Raw genomic sequence first — 20288 nt, forward strand, 5'->3', positions numbered from 1 at the left:
TATATCGTTACTAGTTGACAAAATTCATTGTGCACAAACCCACATGAACACATAGATATGATTAAAATCGAGATTAAGCTAGACCAAAACTGAGATGCTATGGACTGCTAAATTGAAAATTAAGCCAAACTAAGGCATGAACAGATCAAAGCTAAAAAAAAGAAAAAAAACATAACTGGCCATGATTGTATTGAACCATACTGAACATCCAGATGAATTAGCCAACATTTAAACTAGCACATGATCGATTAGTATTCAAACTAACCAACTTATAGGCATGCTAATGACTCGATAAAAAAAAAAACTCATTCAACACATATTTGACAACTACTGACTAAATTTAAGGCTGTACCTAGAACAAGCTGATAGATGAAGGAATCTAACATATATGACTCTTAAGCTAACTACATAATTAATTGATGATACACCATATTAGTTAACACTAGGCTCTACTAGACTGAACAAACACTAACATAGGTATTAACTAATACACGGGTATGATTCAACACAGATTAACTATTCTAACATATATACATATATTTGGACTACATACACAGATCACATAGAAACAATAAAATGAACTAGAACAGAACTATTAATCCTAAAACAAATTAAAAGGGACCAAAAGAAAAAGAAGAATCACCTGCTTCGGGTGCAGCGAAGTGGGTGCGAGTCTTCGATCTACACTCGACGACTACCAAATCCGAGCTTGCGAGGCTCGGATTCACAACAACAACAAACAGGAAAAAAAAAGAAACAATTGTTTGAGTATTCCGATTCGATCTTTTGAACTATCACCACGAACTGCAAACTTAATCTTTTTGGGTATTTTGGGCGAATCAGAACTTAATATTTTCAAGGGGGTTTGAGGCGGCTAGAAAAACTCCCTTTTCAATTCCCAGAAACGATTATTTATAGCCCAAATTCTAGGGTTTGCTAGGTTTGAAAAACTGAAAATTAGGCGGGAATTTTTAGTCAACCCTTCGTTCAAAAGAAATCAAACGTTCAAATCTTCTCTGCCATCGATCAGATTCAGGGAGAAGAGAACAAAAATTATTAAAACTCGTACCCGAAAAGATCAAAAAAAAGCTGATAAAGAAAACAAATTACTTTCACAACGGGACGAAACCCATTAAAACTTCCAGATCGAAAGCCAGAGGTGGAAGGAAGAGGACAAACCTTCAATGGTTGAAAATCGACGGGGAAAGGACGGGTATTAATTCCCTTTCCCCGAAATGGCCATGCATAGCCTGTTGGGAACGAAAGGATTCTGAGCTTTTGCTGTTTTCATTGAAGGGGAAAGAGAGGAAAGGAAGAGAGAGATGAGGGAGGACAGGGGAGGCAGCGTGAAGCTGAAAGAGGAAAAAAAAATGGGAACCCCTCTCTTTTGAAACGAAAAACGGGTCGGGTTACCGGTTTTGGGCTGGTTGTTTAAAAATGTTGGGCTGATTATTTTTGGGCTTCAAGTTGGCTGAAATTGAATGGCCCAATCCCTCTTTAAATGCTTCTTTGCGTTTCTAAATGACTTGGAATAATTCTTTTACGTCGTAAAATAGTGAGTAGTTAATTATGCTACTAATAAATAATAGCAATAGCAATTGAAATAGTGGTAGTGGTAATGGTAATAAATAACAATATCTAGTAACTGCAATAGAATAATGAAACACCGGTATTGATAAGAGGCTAATAATTATAGTAAAAATATAAATATATATTTTAAATTTTCTAAAAATATTAGCAGCATAAATAGGTATTTCGGAGGAGAGGCGGGACAAAATTGGGTGTCAACACTTTTGAGAGTGTTTTTGATGAAGAGTCATGAGATGAAATTTACAAATAGGCTTAGGTGATTTATAGACTCATCGCCTCGGTTTAGTAAACCGCCGGCCAATTGATGAGCGACGCGTGTAAATAGGAATGGAGGTGGCGTTTGAATATGGGTTTGATTAGACATAACCGCAGGCTTTTCAAATTTTTATTCGTGACGTTTGGCGCTCCGGCAGTCGCTGGGCTTTTAAAGCGATTATAGATCATATGCATGGTCTATTGTAGACTAGCTTTCTAAGTTAATTGTGTACTATACCTAGTAGATATATAGAACACAGTCGTGGTTTATTATAAACCATTATATAGTTGATTAATATTGAACTGGCATTCAATTCTCTGAAATATTTATTTGAAGAACCAAAAACTGCAAAGTACAAGAAAAATACAATGAAATACATTGAAAAATACATTAAGTTCATCCCTCTCTATTTCGGCACGTTGTTCTCTCTTGTGCCCGCTTCCATGCAAAGTGAGCACTTGTTTATCCTCCCTTTTACACGTCCTTTGGGCTTAAAAGATTCCACGATGGGTGGATACGCTTTATTCTCTTCCTTCCAAGTTTGGGCTCATAAAGAGGTGGAGCAATGTACATCTTTGCATACTCCTCGGGCACAACCCATTCAGACTCTGGAGGGACTACATTGATTGTTTCAGCAAACCCAAGGATGTAAGATTGAACTTTATACATCGGTGAAGAATACTTGTAGATGCTTGAACCATATCCATTTCTATACTTCAATCTCAAGGCTTATCAGGTGAGCGCACGGTAATTTCACCAAGTCATACTCTCTACAAGAACATGTTTTGTTCAGTAGATTGACTTTGGCAGTTCTGCCACTGCCGATAACGGTGAACTCGTCGGCATCCCCATTTATATTACTGACAAATAAGGAATCACCCTCAGTCATCTTTTCCCTTAACGTTATTTCAGCCGAAGGCACAAATATATTATTTGAATCGCCGATATCTGCACGCCTCTGCCTGAATATTTCAGCAAACCTCCTAGAAATGGAAGTGAATAGGGCAGACACGGGGTACTCTCTTTCATCCCTCAATATTGAGTTAAGCGACTCGGTAATGTTTGTGGTGAGAACATCGTACCTGTTGGCTAGAAAATGTGCCCTGCTCCACTTTTTAAATATAATTTCAAACTCAAGGCACTGAGCTGCTTCAGGGCTTTTATCCCTGAATTGCTGAAAATGTTCATCGAACTCCTCGTAACCATATGCCTTTGCTGCATTAAAGTATGCATGAAGAGAATCTCCACATTGGAAATTCTTTCGGAGGTTTTCAGAAAGATGCTTTCGGGCGCAAAGTCCATGGTGAGCATGCTCATATATGTCCTAGAAATACCGTTGGCTATGCTCTTGTGTCTATCAGAGATGATGCACAAGTCCAGTTCATCAGCGATTATAAACTTGAGCTGCTGGAAGAAGTAGGTCCAAGAATCATCACACTCCTTGTCCACAACTCAAAATGCAATAGGATAGACATGGTTCTCAGTATCCTGTACGACGGCAGACAACAAGACACCCTCGTACTTGCCATATAAATGTGTGCCATCAATGGCAATAACCTTTCTCATGTGGGTATATCCTCGAATGCAAGCTGCGTAAGACACGAAGTAATATAAAAACCTGTTGCCATCCGAAAGCCTGATGCAAATTCTAGAACCCGGATTTAGACTCTCAACCATGTAAGAATAAGCTAGTAAGCAACCATACCCGTGCTCCGGTGTCCCCCTAACCCAGTTCTTAGCAATTATACCAGCCTTCCAATACTTCCAGTAGCTCCGTTTACAATGAAACTCCCTGAAAACCATCCTCTGGATTTCCTTTGTCGATGGTCCTTTGTTTTCAATATAGTCATTCATCAAGACTGATGCAATGACATGTGACGAGGCATGCTTATGAAGGCTCCTAACATGTTCAACACCACAAGTGTGCTCCCCAACGTACTTGTAAATGCGAACCCTATCCGAGCTCTCGTACTTACTACACCGCAACATCCAGCCACAATTAGGAGATGTGCATTCCACCTTATAGTATTTGATATTACTCTTGATCGTTACAAAACCGAACGGCCTCTTTATTGCAGCTTTCTTCAACAGAATTTTTAAATGTTCCTTGCTATCGAATGTTTGCCCGATGTAAAAATCAGTTCCATCATTGAAGACATGGTTGGTTTGTGATCCACTAGGCTGCTCATCACACTTTTCGACATCAATATCATGATCATCCGTATCCATTGAATGATCACCCATGCTCTCATTTTACATTGAATTTGCATCGACTGGCTGCTGTGGGGGTGGGGGTGGGGGTGCTGCTGCTGATGTTGTCGCTGCTTGAGACCTCTCAACAACATTTATTCTCAAAACAGGTCTACAACCATCAGTAGCAACATCAAGCATATACCACATGCCTATCATTCGTTATGAAAGAAGGGTGAGCTTTTCCCCTAGTGGGCAGACCATTAATCATATAACTAATGCGCAAGTCGCTGGGCTCACAATCTAACTCCCCGCTTTCCTTTACGCTCTCAACCAAATCGTTATACGTACCATTGCGACGCACGGCGATCGGCACTGTTACCTTGCTCGCAGAATTCCAATTCCAACATTTTGGGGTCTCCACCCATTCACCCATGTTATCACCACCTACTATAACATATTCTCCAATCGACGCCATACTAACAATATAATAGACTATTGCTATGGTCTATAATTGGTTGATGACTAGACTTACAACAATACCAGATCCAGACAATATAAAAAAAAAAAACAGCAGGGATACAACTCTTTTAATGGAAATTGACTCCACAAGAGGATTTAGAACCCAAAACGAACTCCATCACCAATAGACGCGGACGAAATTTGCACCTGATAATTGAGCTTTGATAACAATGGTGAAAATAATTCGAGCTTCTTTTCAATGATTTCTAAGAGGTTTAAGTTACAATGAATGAAGTAGGGAAGAAATCCGTCGTTTAAATCCCATTTTCGATGAAAAAGCCTAAATTTGTCGGAAACGGGATCGGAAAAGTGCAAAAAATGGGGAGCTTCAACTTTCGAGTTTTTGGGGGGAACAAAAAAAAATTCCGGCTGCTCCTATTGGGGTAATTAATGTTGGTGGTTGGGGGCCTGTTTTGTATTTTTTAGAACTGTGGGTCTAGGGTTGACAACTTGGGAGACTTCATTTGATGATGTCATAAATAGTGGCCTTTTAGCCAATTCTTTGAGACTTATGGCCTTTTACCTAAATAAGTGTTGAGAGTGGCCTTTTAGCAAAACACCCCTAGATACTAACATATTACTACCTTTCATTACCCAGACAAAATAAAATTTGAAAGTAAGGGTGTCAAGTGGGCCGGGTTGGGCCGTACAAGCATTTTTAAGGTGGGCCACGGGGCGGAGTCACACACACAGTTAGGGGGCCGGGCTTGGAGAGGGGAAAGGGTGTTCGGCCCGGTCGTCAGCCAGGGGCCGGCCTGGGGTCGGCGGGTTTTTTTTTTTTTTTTTTTTTTTTTTTAAAAAAATATTTTTATTAAAGGGGATTACAATGTGGGGATTCGAACCTACTTTGACAAGGTGAAAGTTCGGGTAATCAAGCCGGCTCTTTTAGGCCGGGTAGGGTTATAGTTAGTGGGCCGGGTTTTTTTTTTTTTTTTTTTTTTTTTAAGTTCTAATACAAAAATAGACATTTACATTTACTAATAATAATAAAATTAACATTTACATCTAATGATAAAATTGCTAAATTAAAAAAATGTTTAGTCGTCGTCAAATTCAAAAAGCTAGCCGTTGTAAATTTAAAAAATTAGTCGTTGCTAATTTTATTTGAACCCCTAAATTTATGAATAACTTCACTTTGGTCATATTTTCAAACTATAAATACCTCTCCATTCTTCTTCATTTTCATACAATTTTTTCACAATTCTCTCTTTATCTAAATTTGTCATTCAACTAGTGTACATTACTTTACCTCCAACTTCTCCTCGAGTTCGAAGATCAACTTCAAGTGCGGTGTGGATGCATTTTGAGCGAGTAAATGAGGAACATGTTAAATGTCAACATTATGGTGACATATATCTCCACAAGTCTGGAGCGTCGAGTACTATCCTATTAGGGGGGGTGGGGGGTGGAGGGGGGTACCGGTGTGTTGCGTAGACACTTGTGAAAAGGTATGAAATTGAACTGAATGATTTATCAAAGGTATATTTGTTGAGATAAGTACTACCACAATCTAATACATACTATATACTGAAATGTATCAAAGGTATATTTGTTGAGAAAACAAGATTGTCTAAACTTTAAAATACAATTTTAAAGAAAACTAAAAGTGCTCCGTAAAAAGAGACTCCTAATTTATTGGGATATAATGTTTTTAAAATACTTATTATTAGTAATAAATGTAGTACTTATCTTTTTTTTTTTTTAATTTGAAGTGGGCCGGGCCGGGCCGGTGCCCCGGTGGGCCATCAACGGCTACCGGTGGGCGGACAGGGTCGTCCACCTTGTGAAATTTCCCCTAATAAAGCCCACCTTGTCCACCCCTAATAAAGCCCACCTATCACTTAAATTTTTTCACCTAGCCCCCCCTTACACTTTTTAGTGGTTTGGGCCGGGCTGGTGGTGGGCCGGGTTCGGGCTGGCCCGGCCCACTTAACACCCTTATTTGAAAGGTTCCACGTCAATATTTTTGACTCCTCGGAATTTAAATGAAAATGAAGAATGCAAGAGGGTGAATGCTAATTGCTCCTGTAATACATTTTCATATTTTCATATAAAAGTAAACCAATTCGTTCAATTATTGAGTTTAAAGCAATCTAGCTATTTCATAGCTAAGTGAAAAGCATTCTTTAAGTTGGAACTTGGAACTTTTTCCATTTTCAATGATTGGGATGGGATGACTCCTACTAGCTCTCCTTCCCTAAGAACTGCACGTCCGAGTTTGTCCACACGGCTCAAGATGACATAACGCATTTACAAATTTAATGAAATGTTACTTTATTTGACTCTTTAAAAGTGGAGAAAAAACTCAAATTATTGTACGAACCGAATATAAAATTTCAACAAATGATACCAAAGCACGTAATTTGGATAAAAAGTCATAAAGTAAGGTTTGAAACAAATATTTTCAGCAAAGAAATAAACCCACCAGCTTATTGAGAAACTGAACTAGGTATATTTATAGAGTGTATATATACTCCCTTCGTTCACTTTTACTTGTCCACTATACTAAAAATAAATTTTCACTTTTACTTGTCCACTTTAGCATATTAAGAGAAAAACAATATTATTTTTTCTGTTTTACCCTTAATATTAACTACTCATTTCTCAAATCATTTCCAATTTCATTGAATCTATACATCATTAATATGGGTATTATGGTCAAATATGCACTTCAGTTACTGCTTCTTAAGGGGCGTGCAAAGTTCATTGTGGACAAGTAAAAGTGAACGGAGGGAATATTATATTACATTAGTGTACATAAAAGAGTGATTGGAAATTTCTAAAATTACGAAATAGAATGTATATATCCACACCATTATAGAGTGATTGGAAATTTGTAAAATTACGAAATAGAATGTGTGTATATATATATATATATATATATATATATATCCACACCAGTATAGAGAATATAGTTTTGACTATATATATAGCAGATTATTATATCCTACATTTCTGCCTCATCATTTACATCTGTTTAAGAGTTATACTTATTATCATAGGTCTATTTAATCCGATGATATAAAAAGAACTATATGGTTCATGTATACAATTTAAAGTCGAAAAAGAAAAGATACTAATGAATAGCGTCAAAAGCTGCAATTTGGGTCGTGAAATCCGGGCAATTTGCAGGATTGCCCTTCGCTGGGGTGGTTTTTAATTTTTGTCCCTCATATTGGTGGTCTTTAATTTTTGTGCTTCACTAAAAATCTCTTGATTTCGGATTTGAACTCCCGCTCAGTCAAAAATTTTAAAAAAATTCGCAACGTAGCATTTGGATTCGCAAGGCAGAGTTTTGAGACAGAACCTGTCTAGAAGTCCTCGTCTCCTCCACAACTATGGAAAGCTAAACAAAACTCTTGAAAACCAAGTGGCAAATTGGTATCTCATTCTTCCTGCAACAGGCGGAACAAGATGATTCTCGCATTCGTGTGGTAAAATCGCTTCGTAAGTGGAGAAAAAATCATTCTCAGCATGCAATACATCCTTTTCTTCTCTTCCTCCCACATTAGAACTTCCCGTACTTGTATCTTATAAAACTAATTTAAGATTTTAAGTCCTTAACATAGACGAAGTATTTTAAGGCAGACCTGAAGGTACAATTCTGTCTTGCGAACTAAACCATCTGCCTTGTGAAAATTTCTTCTTTTTTTAATTGAGCCGTGGTTCGAACCCATAATCTCAGGGTATTAGGCGAAGGGAAAAAAAATTAAAGACCACCAATTTGAAGGCCAAAATTAAAGACCACCCTAAATGAAGTTTAGTCCGCTCAAAAAAAAAAGGTGAAATCCAGTCCAACTTGGGTCATTTGCACTTTTGTCCATATTTTGTGTTGGTCTTTAATTTTTATCCTTCAAAATCAAACTTATACCTAAAAAGACAAAAATTACACATCATAATATTTATCAGTTATATCGACCAAAGGGCAAAAATAAACAACCAGTCTTATATTGAAGGCCAAACCGTGCAATTACTTTCATCAGTTTTACAAATGGGCCAGTTCAAATTAGTGGAATCCACGCCACATTAGTTCTAAATCCACACCCTTTTTACGATTTGACCCGACCCTCTTTATTCTTGTTTCTGTTTCTATCTCTCTCCCATTCTTTTACTTCTTCTCTGCGATCTGATTGATCGTTCTTTGTTTCATTCAGGTAAACTCACAACACACACATATATATTTCTTATCTAGTTTTTATATTTCTCCAATTTTAGATTTGAGTTTGACCCTATTGTTATTTTCTTATCTAGTTTTTATATTTCTCCAATTTTAGATTTGAGTTTGACCCTATTGTTATTTTCTTGTAATGTGTTCCAGAATCCTGATTATTACCTTATACACGGATGGACTTAGTTGCTAAGTACCAGGTAATTTTTTTTATTTCATGGAAAATATAGTATGGATGTCTGGTCATTTGCACTTTTGTCCCTTTTTTGTGTTGGTCTTTAATTGAAGACCAGCCCATTTGAAGGGCAAACCGTGCAATTTCGACATGTTTTGATAATGTGTAGCTAGGTGTGATTGAAATGTTTTGTTATGTAGGGTGCACTTGGAAGGGTGTTTGGTAATGAAAACTCGGGTTCGAGTGAAGATAGGTAAGTTTTTGTTTGATCAATTCCTGTATTGATTAGCTGTAATTGATTAATCTCTAATGTGCATTTATGAATTGTGGTTGTTTATGCTATATACAATTGGTGCACCTGAAAACAAAAATAACTGCCGACTCAATGTTAAATCAGTTGGGGTCGGTTATATGAATCCTACAATATCCATTTAACTCATTTGGACGATACTCAAATCGTTTGAAAAATTGGTACTCCTGAAAACCACTAAAGAGAATAATTTGGTTTAAACTGTATTAGTAAAGTAAATGTCCTTTAAATTTTCTTGTTGTCATTTGGGAGCCATAGTATTTTGGAGAAACGGTAAAGTTGTATTCATGTGATCACTTTGATGGTCATGGTTAAAAAGATGCTCTAATATGGAAGCAGCAGCATTCAAATGAGAATTTCTTTCTATTTTAAGAAAGTCCACTTTGAAGTTTGATATCCAAAAGTTCAGCATACCCTAAGATGGAACTTGTTGTGCTTTACAACATAACCCTGAAAGACTTGCTCATGAGCGAGAATTGCCAAAGTCATAATTAGGAGATAAAATCCCATATCCTCAACCAATGTGGGACTCTAACAACATATATATGTACATAGGGCATATTTGGCTCCAAGGTGTATTGGAAGCAGGATTTGATCTTAGACCTTTGTTTTTTGGATGGATATGACAATTAACCGAATCCCTTGGGGTTTAATTTCAAGTGTTGCTTAAGGCAAGATTTATGAGGATCCCATCTCTTCCCCTCCCCCTCTCAATAGAAAATAATAATAACAATAAACCTCCAGGACTTTGGTTTAATGGTAAGAAACCCTCTGACAAACGATTGGTATATAAGTGAAGAAAGGTAGCGGGATGGACCCATTATACTCCGAGTTTTAAGCTGTCCCACTCATCTTCGAGGGGCCCTTTAAAACTAATAGCCATATGAAGAAAAGATAATAACATAAATGATCCACTTCCTGGCAGGAAAATAGGTTCCGGTCTGCATTTATTCACTCTGAACTCAGAAAAATACCCTTTTGAATCATATTTCTTGATGGGTTAAGTGTTTGTACCATCCATCAAATGTGAGCCCTTGGTAGAGATTGTGTGCAGTACTTATATTTCCAGTGTGGTTAGACGAAATGTCTTCTTGCTAGATGGGAAAATGTTTAAAACATTATGATCCTGGAAATTGAGTTTTTCCTTAGATTGTCCAGCTGATTATCTGCTATTTGCTGTTTTCAAGTTAGGCCAATGAGGCCCTTGTCTAGCATGTTGATTAATCTAGTTTGTTGTTTTTACCAATAGCTATGTCGAACGTTTGCTTGACCGGATTAGCAACGGTGTGCTGGCTGAGGACAGGAGAGCTGCTATGCTCGAACTTCAGTCTGTTGTCTCTGAAAGTCATGATGGAAAAATGGCCTTTGGAGCAATGGGTTAGTGTCTAGATCTTGTTTTCTGGACGAGGAAATTATGTTCCTATTTTTCTTCACCATTATATAATGATGTTTATTTAAATCTTTTATTTCTTGCAGGATTCCCAGTGATATTGAGCGTCTTAAAGGAGGAGCGTGATGATGTTGAAATGGTACAATTTCTTTGTTGCCAATTTTAAAATTGAAAGATATGTTAATGTTATTTTAATGGGGCTTATGCATTCTGTGTATCATTGGCATGAAAGTTCAAGCTATATCGTTGTAGAGACTTCTCGTCTTGTCATGCTGTCTGGTATATAGCGCTAGCTAATTGGATGATTTATTGTGTTTGTGGTACCAAAGGTTCGCTGTAAATTTGACTTGAGTGAATATATTGATGGTCAGCGTGAAGTCAATACCATTCTGTTAAAGACTAATGTTGTCAATGTTGTCGTGACTAAGTTTCATTACCCACTCTGCTGGTGATGATTTCTTGTGGACACGTGTCTCTTTACTGGCCTAAATGGAAAAGAAAACACGTCTTATAGTAATTTATGCGCTAGCTGCTATTTAACATCTTTCCTTTTCCCCCTTCAGTTTTGTTAATTTTTTTAAGAATTACTACTAATATTAGGTTTTTCCTAAAGAGACTAACTAGAGGGAAGGGAACACTTTGAGAATTTTTTTTTTTTTTTTTTTTTTTTTTTTTTTTTTTTTTTTGGGGAAAAGGTAACATATGTTGTGTATATATAAAACATACTGCACACAAAACATGTGCATCACCCATAATTACAGTGTGGAGTACAGGAAGGATTCCAATCCTTTGTCTTCTTACAAGCATTCTAAAACATCAAAAATATATTCAAGATCTCCTAGGTGCTTTTGTTTACACCAAAAATAGAAAAGGACTAGACACTTCATCGTTAGCTTCAGTATAATACTGCATTTATCTTCAAAGCACCTTGGATTTCTTTCTTTCCAAATTGTTCACCAAATACAAGTTGGGACAATTCTCCATCTCTCTTTCTCGTTGGGGAGATTATCTTTTCTGTTCCAACATCTAAAACTTCAGGTAATCTCATTGCATAGCCCACATGATTTCCCTTATATTGATAAATATCTTCCATAGTTGATCTGTCTTCTTGCAATGCAAACAAAGATGATTGGTTATTTCTGCCTCCTTTCCACATAAGTAACATCTGGAGAATAATTGATACCCCCTCTTGATAAATGGTCCTGTGTCAAGACCGCCTCTTTTGCCAACAGCCGTGTAAAGCAAGCAATTTTATATGGAATTTTGACTTTCCATATCAGTTTCCAAGGTCAACAGCCAATCAGAGAACTACAGTTACAATAATTTCAAATTCCTACTTCCGTTGAGATATTTTTCACTATTACTGTGGACCATTTTTCTGTTGTTCATCGATTGATCTTGGGGGTCTTCTGCTGGTAAAGAACAATTCTTGTTAGACGCTATCTCCAACTAAAAACTTTGTGCAACTAACTCAGTGGGACTACAAGGTATTTACTTTTGAAAGATCTAGTGCATTTTGTGATTTTGTTGATCCCTGGATGATAAAGCCTGCTACTTTTTAACTTGATCAAAAAAAAAAAAAAGCCTGCTACTTTTTACTTTACCAAAAATAAATACACGGCAACAACTTTTATAGGTCCTCTATTTCCATTGGTGGCAAATGGCAAAATCTTCCCTTTTTTTCAATTGATGTACGTTTTATGCAACATTTTTACCTTCCCCGTCTCACTTAGTACTAAAAATTGCTCATATTGGGTGATTGAAGGTCAGGGGAGCTCTGGAAACTCTTGTGAGCGCCTTAAGTCCAATGGATCATGTAAAAGGGCCTCCGAATGTGGTTCAGCCAACTTTGATGAATAGTGACTTGCTTTCGAGAGAAGTAGATAATATCTCTCTTCTCTTAAGTTTGTTGGTAAGCATTATCGCTATTATTTTGGCTTGTTTTAGTTGTATAGTGAGTAATCTCTTTGCAATTGGCTGATCTAATTCTCTGGCAGTCAGAGGAGGATTTCTATGTACGATACTATACACTTCAACTTTTGACAGCCCTCCTAACTAATTCTCCACAAAGGTATCTTTAGTACTTTCATGCATATTGTTTCAAATAATTTTTTTAAACCCATTTTGAGGAGACAACATGCTGAAATAATATTCAGGTTACAGGAAGCTATTCTTAGCATTCCCCGTGGTATCACACGGCTGATGGATATGCTTATGGATCGTGAGGTATGAACTGGAAATGATAAAATTATTATGCTCTTTGTCTTCATGGGATTCTAACTTTGTGATGTCTTGAAGGTCATACGAAATGAGGCTCTGTTACTTCTGACTTACTTGACCCGTGAGGCTGAAGTAAGTGCTGCTTCCTTTTCTTGGTGGCTGCCTCCCCCTGTTCTAAAAGTATTCGATCTTCAAATTTCACTTACTTTGTTCTTAGCATTTGGCTTAACTCCTTTGAAATCTACAGGAAATTCAAAAAATTGTGGTCTTTGAAGGTGCTTTTGATAAGATATTCAGCATTATAAAAGAGGAGGGAGGTTCAGAAGGAGGAGTTGTTGTGCAGGTTTGGACAAGTAATCTTAAGCTCAAGTCTAAAATGTCTTTTTTTAGAATAGTTAAAAACTTAGATGACTCTGATGTGGCATTCGCATCCCCTTGCGTTAACAAAACAATCCAGCGAATTTTCTGGAGAGAGCTGTCAAAAATTATTTCAGTAATCATGTGCTCAATTCACTTCAACTGTCATTGAAATATTTAGTGGTTCTTCACTTAAATTCATGCTGATTTTGATAATATTTTTTGTAACTGACTCTTCAAAATGGCAACTCGGATTCTAAAAGTAGTGCATTTTTGAAGGATCCGACATGGGTGCGGCATCATTTTTGGAGAGTCCGAGCAACATAGCTTTTAATATTGTTACCAGTCAACATTTCAAGATAAAACCAAATATTCCAATATATGATGTTTTCTTAATTTGGGTAATGGGAGCTCAATGACCTACTTATCTTTATTGTCTCAAAAGATGGTGAGGAGCAGTTTTGCGTTGTTGATCAAATTGCTTCTCTTTCATTTTCTTTGTCGCTGTCATCCTTTAAAATTACTCTGGGTTTCTTCCTATGCCACTCGTCTCTGCCCCTCTTTCTCCCCCCTTGGGTAGTTGGGAGAGGTTTTAATCTAAATATTTATAGGCAAAAAACTTAGAGGCCCATTAGCTCAGTTCGTTAAAGCATCGAGCTAATAACATGAGCTTCAAGACCTGCATGGACCAACCCAGTTAAAATTACCTTTACTTATAAAACAACGGATATGAGAATCGGCCTCTGTATTGAGCTTAGGAGCTTGCTAACTCATCTTTATCATAATGGCTTCACATGATAAAGATATTTTAATTAAAAGAAGGGGTGGGAGCCAATGAATTCTATGAGATGCCTAACCCAGGTCATGAGATCATAGCTTGCTGCTGGAAAACTTAATAGGCTTTCTCCAATTTGAAGTAGGCATACTTACTTTCAAAAGTTAGGCCTTTTTCACTTCTTTTCTTCCTCTTCAATCCAAGGAGAAAGATTTCAATTCATTTACCGGGCATGGAAGCACTACAGCTAAACCACATGCACCTAAAGTATGGCTAATCATGCTGGAGAAAGGTTTTGAACTTGTGTAGTCTGTCATTTTCTTGCCTTTTTACTTTTTCCATTCTTTGTGGGATTTCACTGGGTATGTTGTTGTTGTTGTATTCATTGTCTGAGCAGAAGTTTCGTCACGTTCTTACCTATTTCTGGCATTCAATCACCATCATTCTTTATTGTAAATATTAGTAATTCATGGTTTCTAGAAATTGATTATATATGTGTTACAAGTGCGCTTGCATCTGGGTTCCTAGAGAATGTGGGATAGTAATATTAACTTATTTCTGATCACTGCATTGTTATTGAACATTTAACTGAAACTTTTTGTTGCTTTTACTTTGGGAATTCTTCAGGACTGTCTTGAACTGCTGAACAATCTTCTCCGTAATAGTGCATCAAATCAGGTTTCTGCTTGGGTGCCTCCCTAGTGTTCATTACTCAATATAATTTAATTTTCCTAGTACTTACTGTGAATCTATTCCAGGTATTACTTAGAGAGACGATGAGCTTTGATCAGTTGCTATCAATTCTGAAGCTCAGAGGGACTACCTACAGATTTTCACAACAGAAGGTTAAACCCATAATCCATTTGTTTTCATCTTCTATTTTTTTTTTTTTTTTTATATATATATTAAATATGTTGCTGATATGATTTTCTCTTGTACCTAAGCCTTACTGGTCTTTTCTCATTTCTTTGCCTTAAATGATTGCCAGTAGACAATAAATCTACTCAGTGTGCTAGATACCATTAATTTGCTAATCATGGGTGGCCCAGAAACTGATCCTGGCAGAGATTCAAATAAGCTGACTAATAAAACAGTCTTGGTTCAGGTTTGTTCCTTCCATCAATGTGAGAACTGCTTACATTTGGATTATCGCATCACCTTCCTAACTTATCTGATTGATATTGTAGAAAAGGGTCTTGGACCATCTCTTCATGGTGGGAGTTGAAAGCCAATGGGCTCCAGTTCCAGTGCGTTGTACAGTGAGTTGACTGTTTCTTGATGCCTGCAATAGATGGCTTTCTTTTCTAATTAATCAACTTTCATGGTTTCTCAATAGTCGGTTAGGCAAAATAAAGAAAAGTTTACTATGACTTTTCTGCTTCGAATTCCATTGACATTATAATATAGTAAACATTGTTCAGTATAGATGCTGCTATAGCTAGTGGATTCTTGAAACTTTATGTTAAAATGGCTTTCGTCAATGTCAGGCACTTCATTGCATTGGTGATCTGATTGCGAATCACCCAAAGAATCTCGAAGAACTTGCAAGCAAAAGGCTCGGAGAGGAACCAGATTTAGAACCTGCTTTGAATTCTGTCCTCCGGATACTTTTGCGTACTTCTAGTAAGCAAGAATTCATGGCAGCTGACTATCTTTTCAAGAACTTCTGTCAGGTTGGCATCTTAACTGAGTTCTTGCTTAATGGTTAGATATTTCAAGCAGTTGTATGTTACGCTTTCAGAATGATGTCGGACATTTTTCAACAGCGCTTCCTTTACCATCTCCTTTGTTTGGTTTTTAGTTGTGCATTGTGCTTTCTTGAAATGTACCATTTTTTAAAGCATGTTCTGTGTGATCGGTGCAGCAAAATCCAGATGGCCAGACAATGTTGGCATCTACTCTAATTCTGCAGCCACAGTCAATGATTCATGCCCCTGTTGAGGAGGATATTAACATGTCATTTGGAAGGTAATCTATGCTGTTGAAAGTTTCTTCCTAGTTTAGGGTATTTGCCATGTCTTCTCACTGAAAAAGGTGTCCATTAATTACCCCTGATCATCCCATAAATACATGCACCACATTCAAAATTAAAAAGCAAATACACACAAAAGACAAAGGTGTCCATTTGCTTCAAAATGACTTCATATCTCAGGCCACCATCTCTATTTTTCTCTTCTTGTTTTTTTGGCAGCATGCTTCTACATGGTCTTACCACAGGTGAAAACGAAGGTGATCTTGAGGTAATGTCATAGGTTTACACACTTTTTCGTGGTTCTCTGAAAAATTTAAATAGACACTTCTTTATTCAAAAAGTTTCAAATAGACACTTTAACGCTTGATCTTTATTAGTGCATAGTTTCTCACATCTGCAAGACTATTATTTGAGGATCCTAGACTCATTCAGTATCCATGATTCCTGATACATGATACTCCAGTTCATGGAAGAGAAACAATTGGCAAGTGCTACCTAACCTATGACGTAATTTGCTTGCAATACACTTCTTTAGAATATTTCATTCGTATAAGCTAGAAACCACAAGAAAAACAATCAAACATAGTAAAATAATGAAGATTCTAGAAATCATTCTTACTGAGTTGTACGTAGAAGAAAAGATGATATCAAGTTACTTATTAGAAAGGAAAAAAATAATAATATCAGATTGTAAAACAAACGGATAGTAGTTTAGTCCGTAAATATTGTGAGGGGATATATATTATTCAAATCTTGACGTAATGTTCCCTAAGCTAACAAATTCATTCTTACATTTCAAGCCATCATTTTAGATGCTTAATCACCTAACTTAATGTAATACGCTATCCAAACATAGTTGCTCTTGATCTTCTTACTAGTTAAAATGGAGTATTTTGAAAGGTATCACATGTGTAGTTTAAAGTTTATACATTGCTTGTCCTTCCAAAACATCCACTTCTTTCAGTTTACTGATTTTATTTTCCATGATTAGAAAATTGTGTTTCTTCAATATTAGAGGTGAAAATTGACCTGTTATTTTTCCTGAATCCATTTTCATTTTGCTTACACCATTATCATTCTTTCTGGGCTTGGTTTTTATATCTGCTGTGCACAAGAGTATTGCACATTTTAGATTTTCACCATGCTTCCAATCATCCTTTCTTGGTGAGAAGCTAAATATGTCATCTTAGTTCTGAAAAAACAAAATGGGTCTCAAAAGATTTTGGATCTTGGTGCTTCGCCCTTTGTTAGGACATATCTGTTGATTCAGGAATTAATATGTATCTTTGGAGCATATTTTAGGATTTTGTCAGCTCATTTACTTTAGCTTAGCACGCTTTCCCCACCGTCTCTACTTCTTGCATCTTCTAGATACTTCTTACTTCATCAGAATATGCATTGGAGCATTAATTGTCATTTGTCATAGACTCAGCATGTTAACATTTAATATGCAGACTTGTTCCAGAGCTGCCAGTGTTCTTTCGCATGTCATCAAGGGTAATAACCAATGCAAGGAAAAGGTATGCAAAGTTCTTCCCACCATGCAGAGTTGTTTTCCTCAGACTAAAACAAAGCTTTTTATCATTTTGGGCTGTTGTCAATAGATTTTTCAGCACCCTATATTGTTGTTGTTGCTTTCAGTATTCGTGTGCGCTCTGAACTATTATGTTTTGTGGAGCTAGAATTCATTTACATTTTTTAGATACAGCAATATACACCTTATATTTGGGAGAACAGTCACGCTAGAATGTGCTGCTGTTTCTGTGATAAGAATTACTACAAGAGACAAAAGTTGTCTTTTCTGTGATAAGAATTACTACAAGATACAAAAGTTTTGTCTACCCTATTCTTTGGTTATAACATACAAGTGCATTGCAGGTTCTGCGAATTGAACTTGAAGCACCCACGCCCACTCTAGGAGAACCGGAGCCGTTGTTACACCGTATGGTGAAGTATCTGGCTCTTGCCTCTTCTATGAAAAGTAAAGATGGAAAATCAAGCACATCTGAGAATGTGTTTGTTCAGCCCATTATCCTGAAACTGCTAATTATTTGGCTTTCTGATTGTCCAAATGCGGTGCAATGCTTCCTTGATTCACGTCCTCACCTAACGTATTTGCTGGAGCTGGTCTCAAATCCTACCACAACTGTTAGTGTAAGGGGATTGGCTGCAGTATTACTAGGGGAATGTGTAATCTACAACAAAAGCAATGCTAGTGGAAAGGATGCCTTTAGCATAGTTGATGCCATAAGCCAAAAAGTTGGGCTTACATCATACTTTTTGAAGTTTGACGAAATGCAGAAAAGCTCTCTTTTCACATCTGCTAAGACATTTTTGCCACGTAAACCATTGACAAGATCTACAGCTGCTAGTATGGCTGAGATTGAAGATGGCGGAAATGAATCATCTGATCAGAATAATGAGCATCCTATGCTTACATCAGTATTTGATTCTCCATTCGTCTATTTTTTGAAGCGCTTAGAGGCTGATATTAGAGAAAAGATAGTAGAAGCTTACAGCAGCCCAAAGAGCCAGGTGGCCGTGGTACCAGCAGAACTTGAACTAAGGAGTGGGGAGAAGGATGTTGACTATATCAAACGGTTGAAAACTTTTGTGGATAAGCAATGCCATGAGATACAGGTAAGGACTTTTTGGATAAATTATGTTCCTAATAAATGCACTTTGTCCATGAAATACAAGCTTAGAATTATTTGCTTCTCACCTTTTTTACATCTGAATATAGTTTTGCATGCACCGTTAGGGTCTCAGCTTCAGGATAAAATTCGTTATAAAACAAAGCCGGTGATACTTGTTACACTTGAGAAAAATTGTCATTGCAATTATTAAATAATTGAGTGATCTTTATTTGGTATGATTAAACTTTGCAGCACGACAACTTAAGAAAGGTAAGTTACCTTCTCTTTTGATAAGCTTAAGAAATGTGAAGTTACTTGTAGGACCATTATATATTAAAATGAACCTCTAGGTACCTCAGTGAGTTTGGTCTATTTTGATGTTGCATTTATGAGAGTAAATCTTACCTGTGTGCTTTCTGACTGGTATAATTCTTTTATATCCTTTTACTTAAAGCAAAACTTTGCTTCTTAATGAGCCTCTTTGGAGTCTGCACTGTTTAAAAGTTCTGGCTCTCCACTCATAAACCATTGTGTTAAATTTGCAAAATGAATGCTAGTCATATTGCTAAAAGTTTCTGAATCTTAGTAGAGTAATTTGACTCTTTTATACTTCTAAGTCCTATGCACCTATTCTCCAATGTGACCTGGTAGACACCACAAAAACTAGCATTTCGTACTTCGAGCAACTTTCTTTTCGTTTCTGGATAGTTGGGATTCGCGCATGCAGAGTTCTCCTTCCCTTTTGTTTCATACCTCTGTTTTACTGACATTATTCGCCTGCTCTGAAGGACCTTTTGAGTCGGAATGCCACTTTGGCTGAGGATCTGGCCAAAACTGGTGGGAACAGCTCATCCCCGCTTGAGCGCAAAGTCAGTGGGGGTTCGGACAGAGTTCAACTGGAGACTCTGCGTAGAGATCTTCAAGAGGCTTCTCAACGTATAGAGATGCTGAAGGCTGAAAAGACTAAGGCTGAATCGGAAGCTTCAACGTACAAAAACTTAGCTGGGAAGACGGAATCTGATCTTAAAAGCTTGTCTGATGCGTACAACAGTCTTGAACAAGCCAACTTCCGACTAGAAAAAGAAGTGAAAGCGTTGAAGAGTGGAGACATCGAGGCGTTAAAGGAAGAAGCAAGGGAAGAAGCTCTGAAGGAGAGTGAAGCTGAATTGAATGATCTGCTTGTATGCCTTGGACAAGAACAGAGCAAAGTGGACAAACTTAGCAATAGGCTGAGAGAGCTAGGTGAAGATGTAGATAAATTGCTGGAAGACATAGGGGATGATGCTGGTGCTGATGATGCCGATGAAGATGATGAAGAAGACTAGTTTTGCTTATGTTTTCTTTCTCTAAGTAAATTCATTTCATTGTATTTCTTCTTAGTTTGTCCCCTACCCCTACCCCCCCCCCCCCCGCCCCGGCCCCCTCTCTTGTTTTTCCCTATGGTGCATACGTTGTACATTGTAAAAATTTCACAATACCAACATAATTTATGCCTGAACTGAGTACGTAAACCATCTTCTTGCATTATTCTTTGGTAGGTCACTTTCCGTTGCCTGTCTAAAATGAATAAAAATATCTTTTAACGGTTTATTCGTTTAAATGAGTCACAACATTGTATGATATTTGAAAGCAAAACCACAAGTCGATTTTTCCCATCTATCCAAGCCTTGATGGACAGTTATTTGGTACCTGTTCTAGTGGAAGGTAGCAGGGAAATTAATTGAGAT

General features: G+C 37.1%; 2 protein-coding genes across 2 annotated transcripts; one reads left to right on the top strand and one right to left on the bottom strand.

Moving 5' to 3' along the window:
* Positions 1-2320: 2320 nt before the first annotated feature.
* LOC132031877 (uncharacterized) lies at positions 2321-4090 on the bottom strand. The gene is made up of 4 exons (XM_059421754.1): positions 3320-4090; positions 3181-3253; positions 2604-3061; positions 2321-2560 (listed from the first exon to the last, which is right to left on the bottom strand). The coding sequence occupies exons 1-4, from the start codon at positions 4088-4090 to the stop codon at positions 2321-2323; spliced, it is 1542 nt and encodes a 513-aa protein (XP_059277737.1).
* A 4706-nt stretch (positions 4091-8796) lies between these two features.
* Positions 8797-20088, top strand: LOC132030571 (golgin candidate 6). Its single transcript, XM_059420267.1, has 19 exons — positions 8797-8926; positions 9102-9154; positions 10461-10588; positions 10688-10740; positions 12367-12513; positions 12599-12672; positions 12758-12827; positions 12900-12953; positions 13069-13164; positions 14581-14631; positions 14712-14798; positions 14945-15058; positions 15141-15212; positions 15441-15626; positions 15818-15921; positions 16145-16193; positions 17380-17445; positions 17804-18565; positions 19350-20088. Exons 1-19 carry the CDS (start codon positions 8903-8905, stop codon positions 19884-19886), a joined length of 2727 nt encoding a protein of 908 aa, XP_059276250.1. The 5' UTR covers positions 8797-8902; the 3' UTR covers positions 19887-20088.
* Positions 20089-20288: the final 200 nt, after the last annotated feature.

Source organism: Lycium ferocissimum, chromosome 9 (genome assembly GCF_029784015.1).
Source record: "Lycium ferocissimum isolate CSIRO_LF1 chromosome 9, AGI_CSIRO_Lferr_CH_V1, whole genome shotgun sequence".
NCBI lineage: Eukaryota > Viridiplantae > Streptophyta > Magnoliopsida > Solanales > Solanaceae > Lycium > Lycium ferocissimum.

Excerpts from the sequence above, each read along its gene's own strand:
- LOC132031877 (XM_059421754.1), bottom strand. The coding sequence starts at position 4,090 with ATGGGTGATCATTCAATGGATACGGATGATCATGATATTGATGTCGAA. Across the intron at positions 3,254-3,319 it reads TACAGGATACTGAGAACCAT|CAGCTCAAGTTTATAATCGC; the intron begins GTCTATCCTATT and ends TACTTCTTCCAG. Across the intron at positions 2,561-2,603 it reads CTTGTAGAGAGTATGACTTG|TATAGAAATGGATATGGTTC; the intron begins GTGAAATTACCG and ends TTGAGATTGAAG.
- LOC132030571 (XM_059420267.1), top strand. The coding sequence starts at position 8,903 with ATGGACTTAGTTGCTAAGTACCAG. Across the intron at positions 10,741-12,366 it reads AGCGTGATGATGTTGAAATG|GTCAGGGGAGCTCTGGAAAC; the intron begins GTACAATTTCTT and ends GGGTGATTGAAG. Across the intron at positions 14,632-14,711 it reads GTAATAGTGCATCAAATCAG|GTATTACTTAGAGAGACGAT; the intron begins GTTTCTGCTTGG and ends AATCTATTCCAG.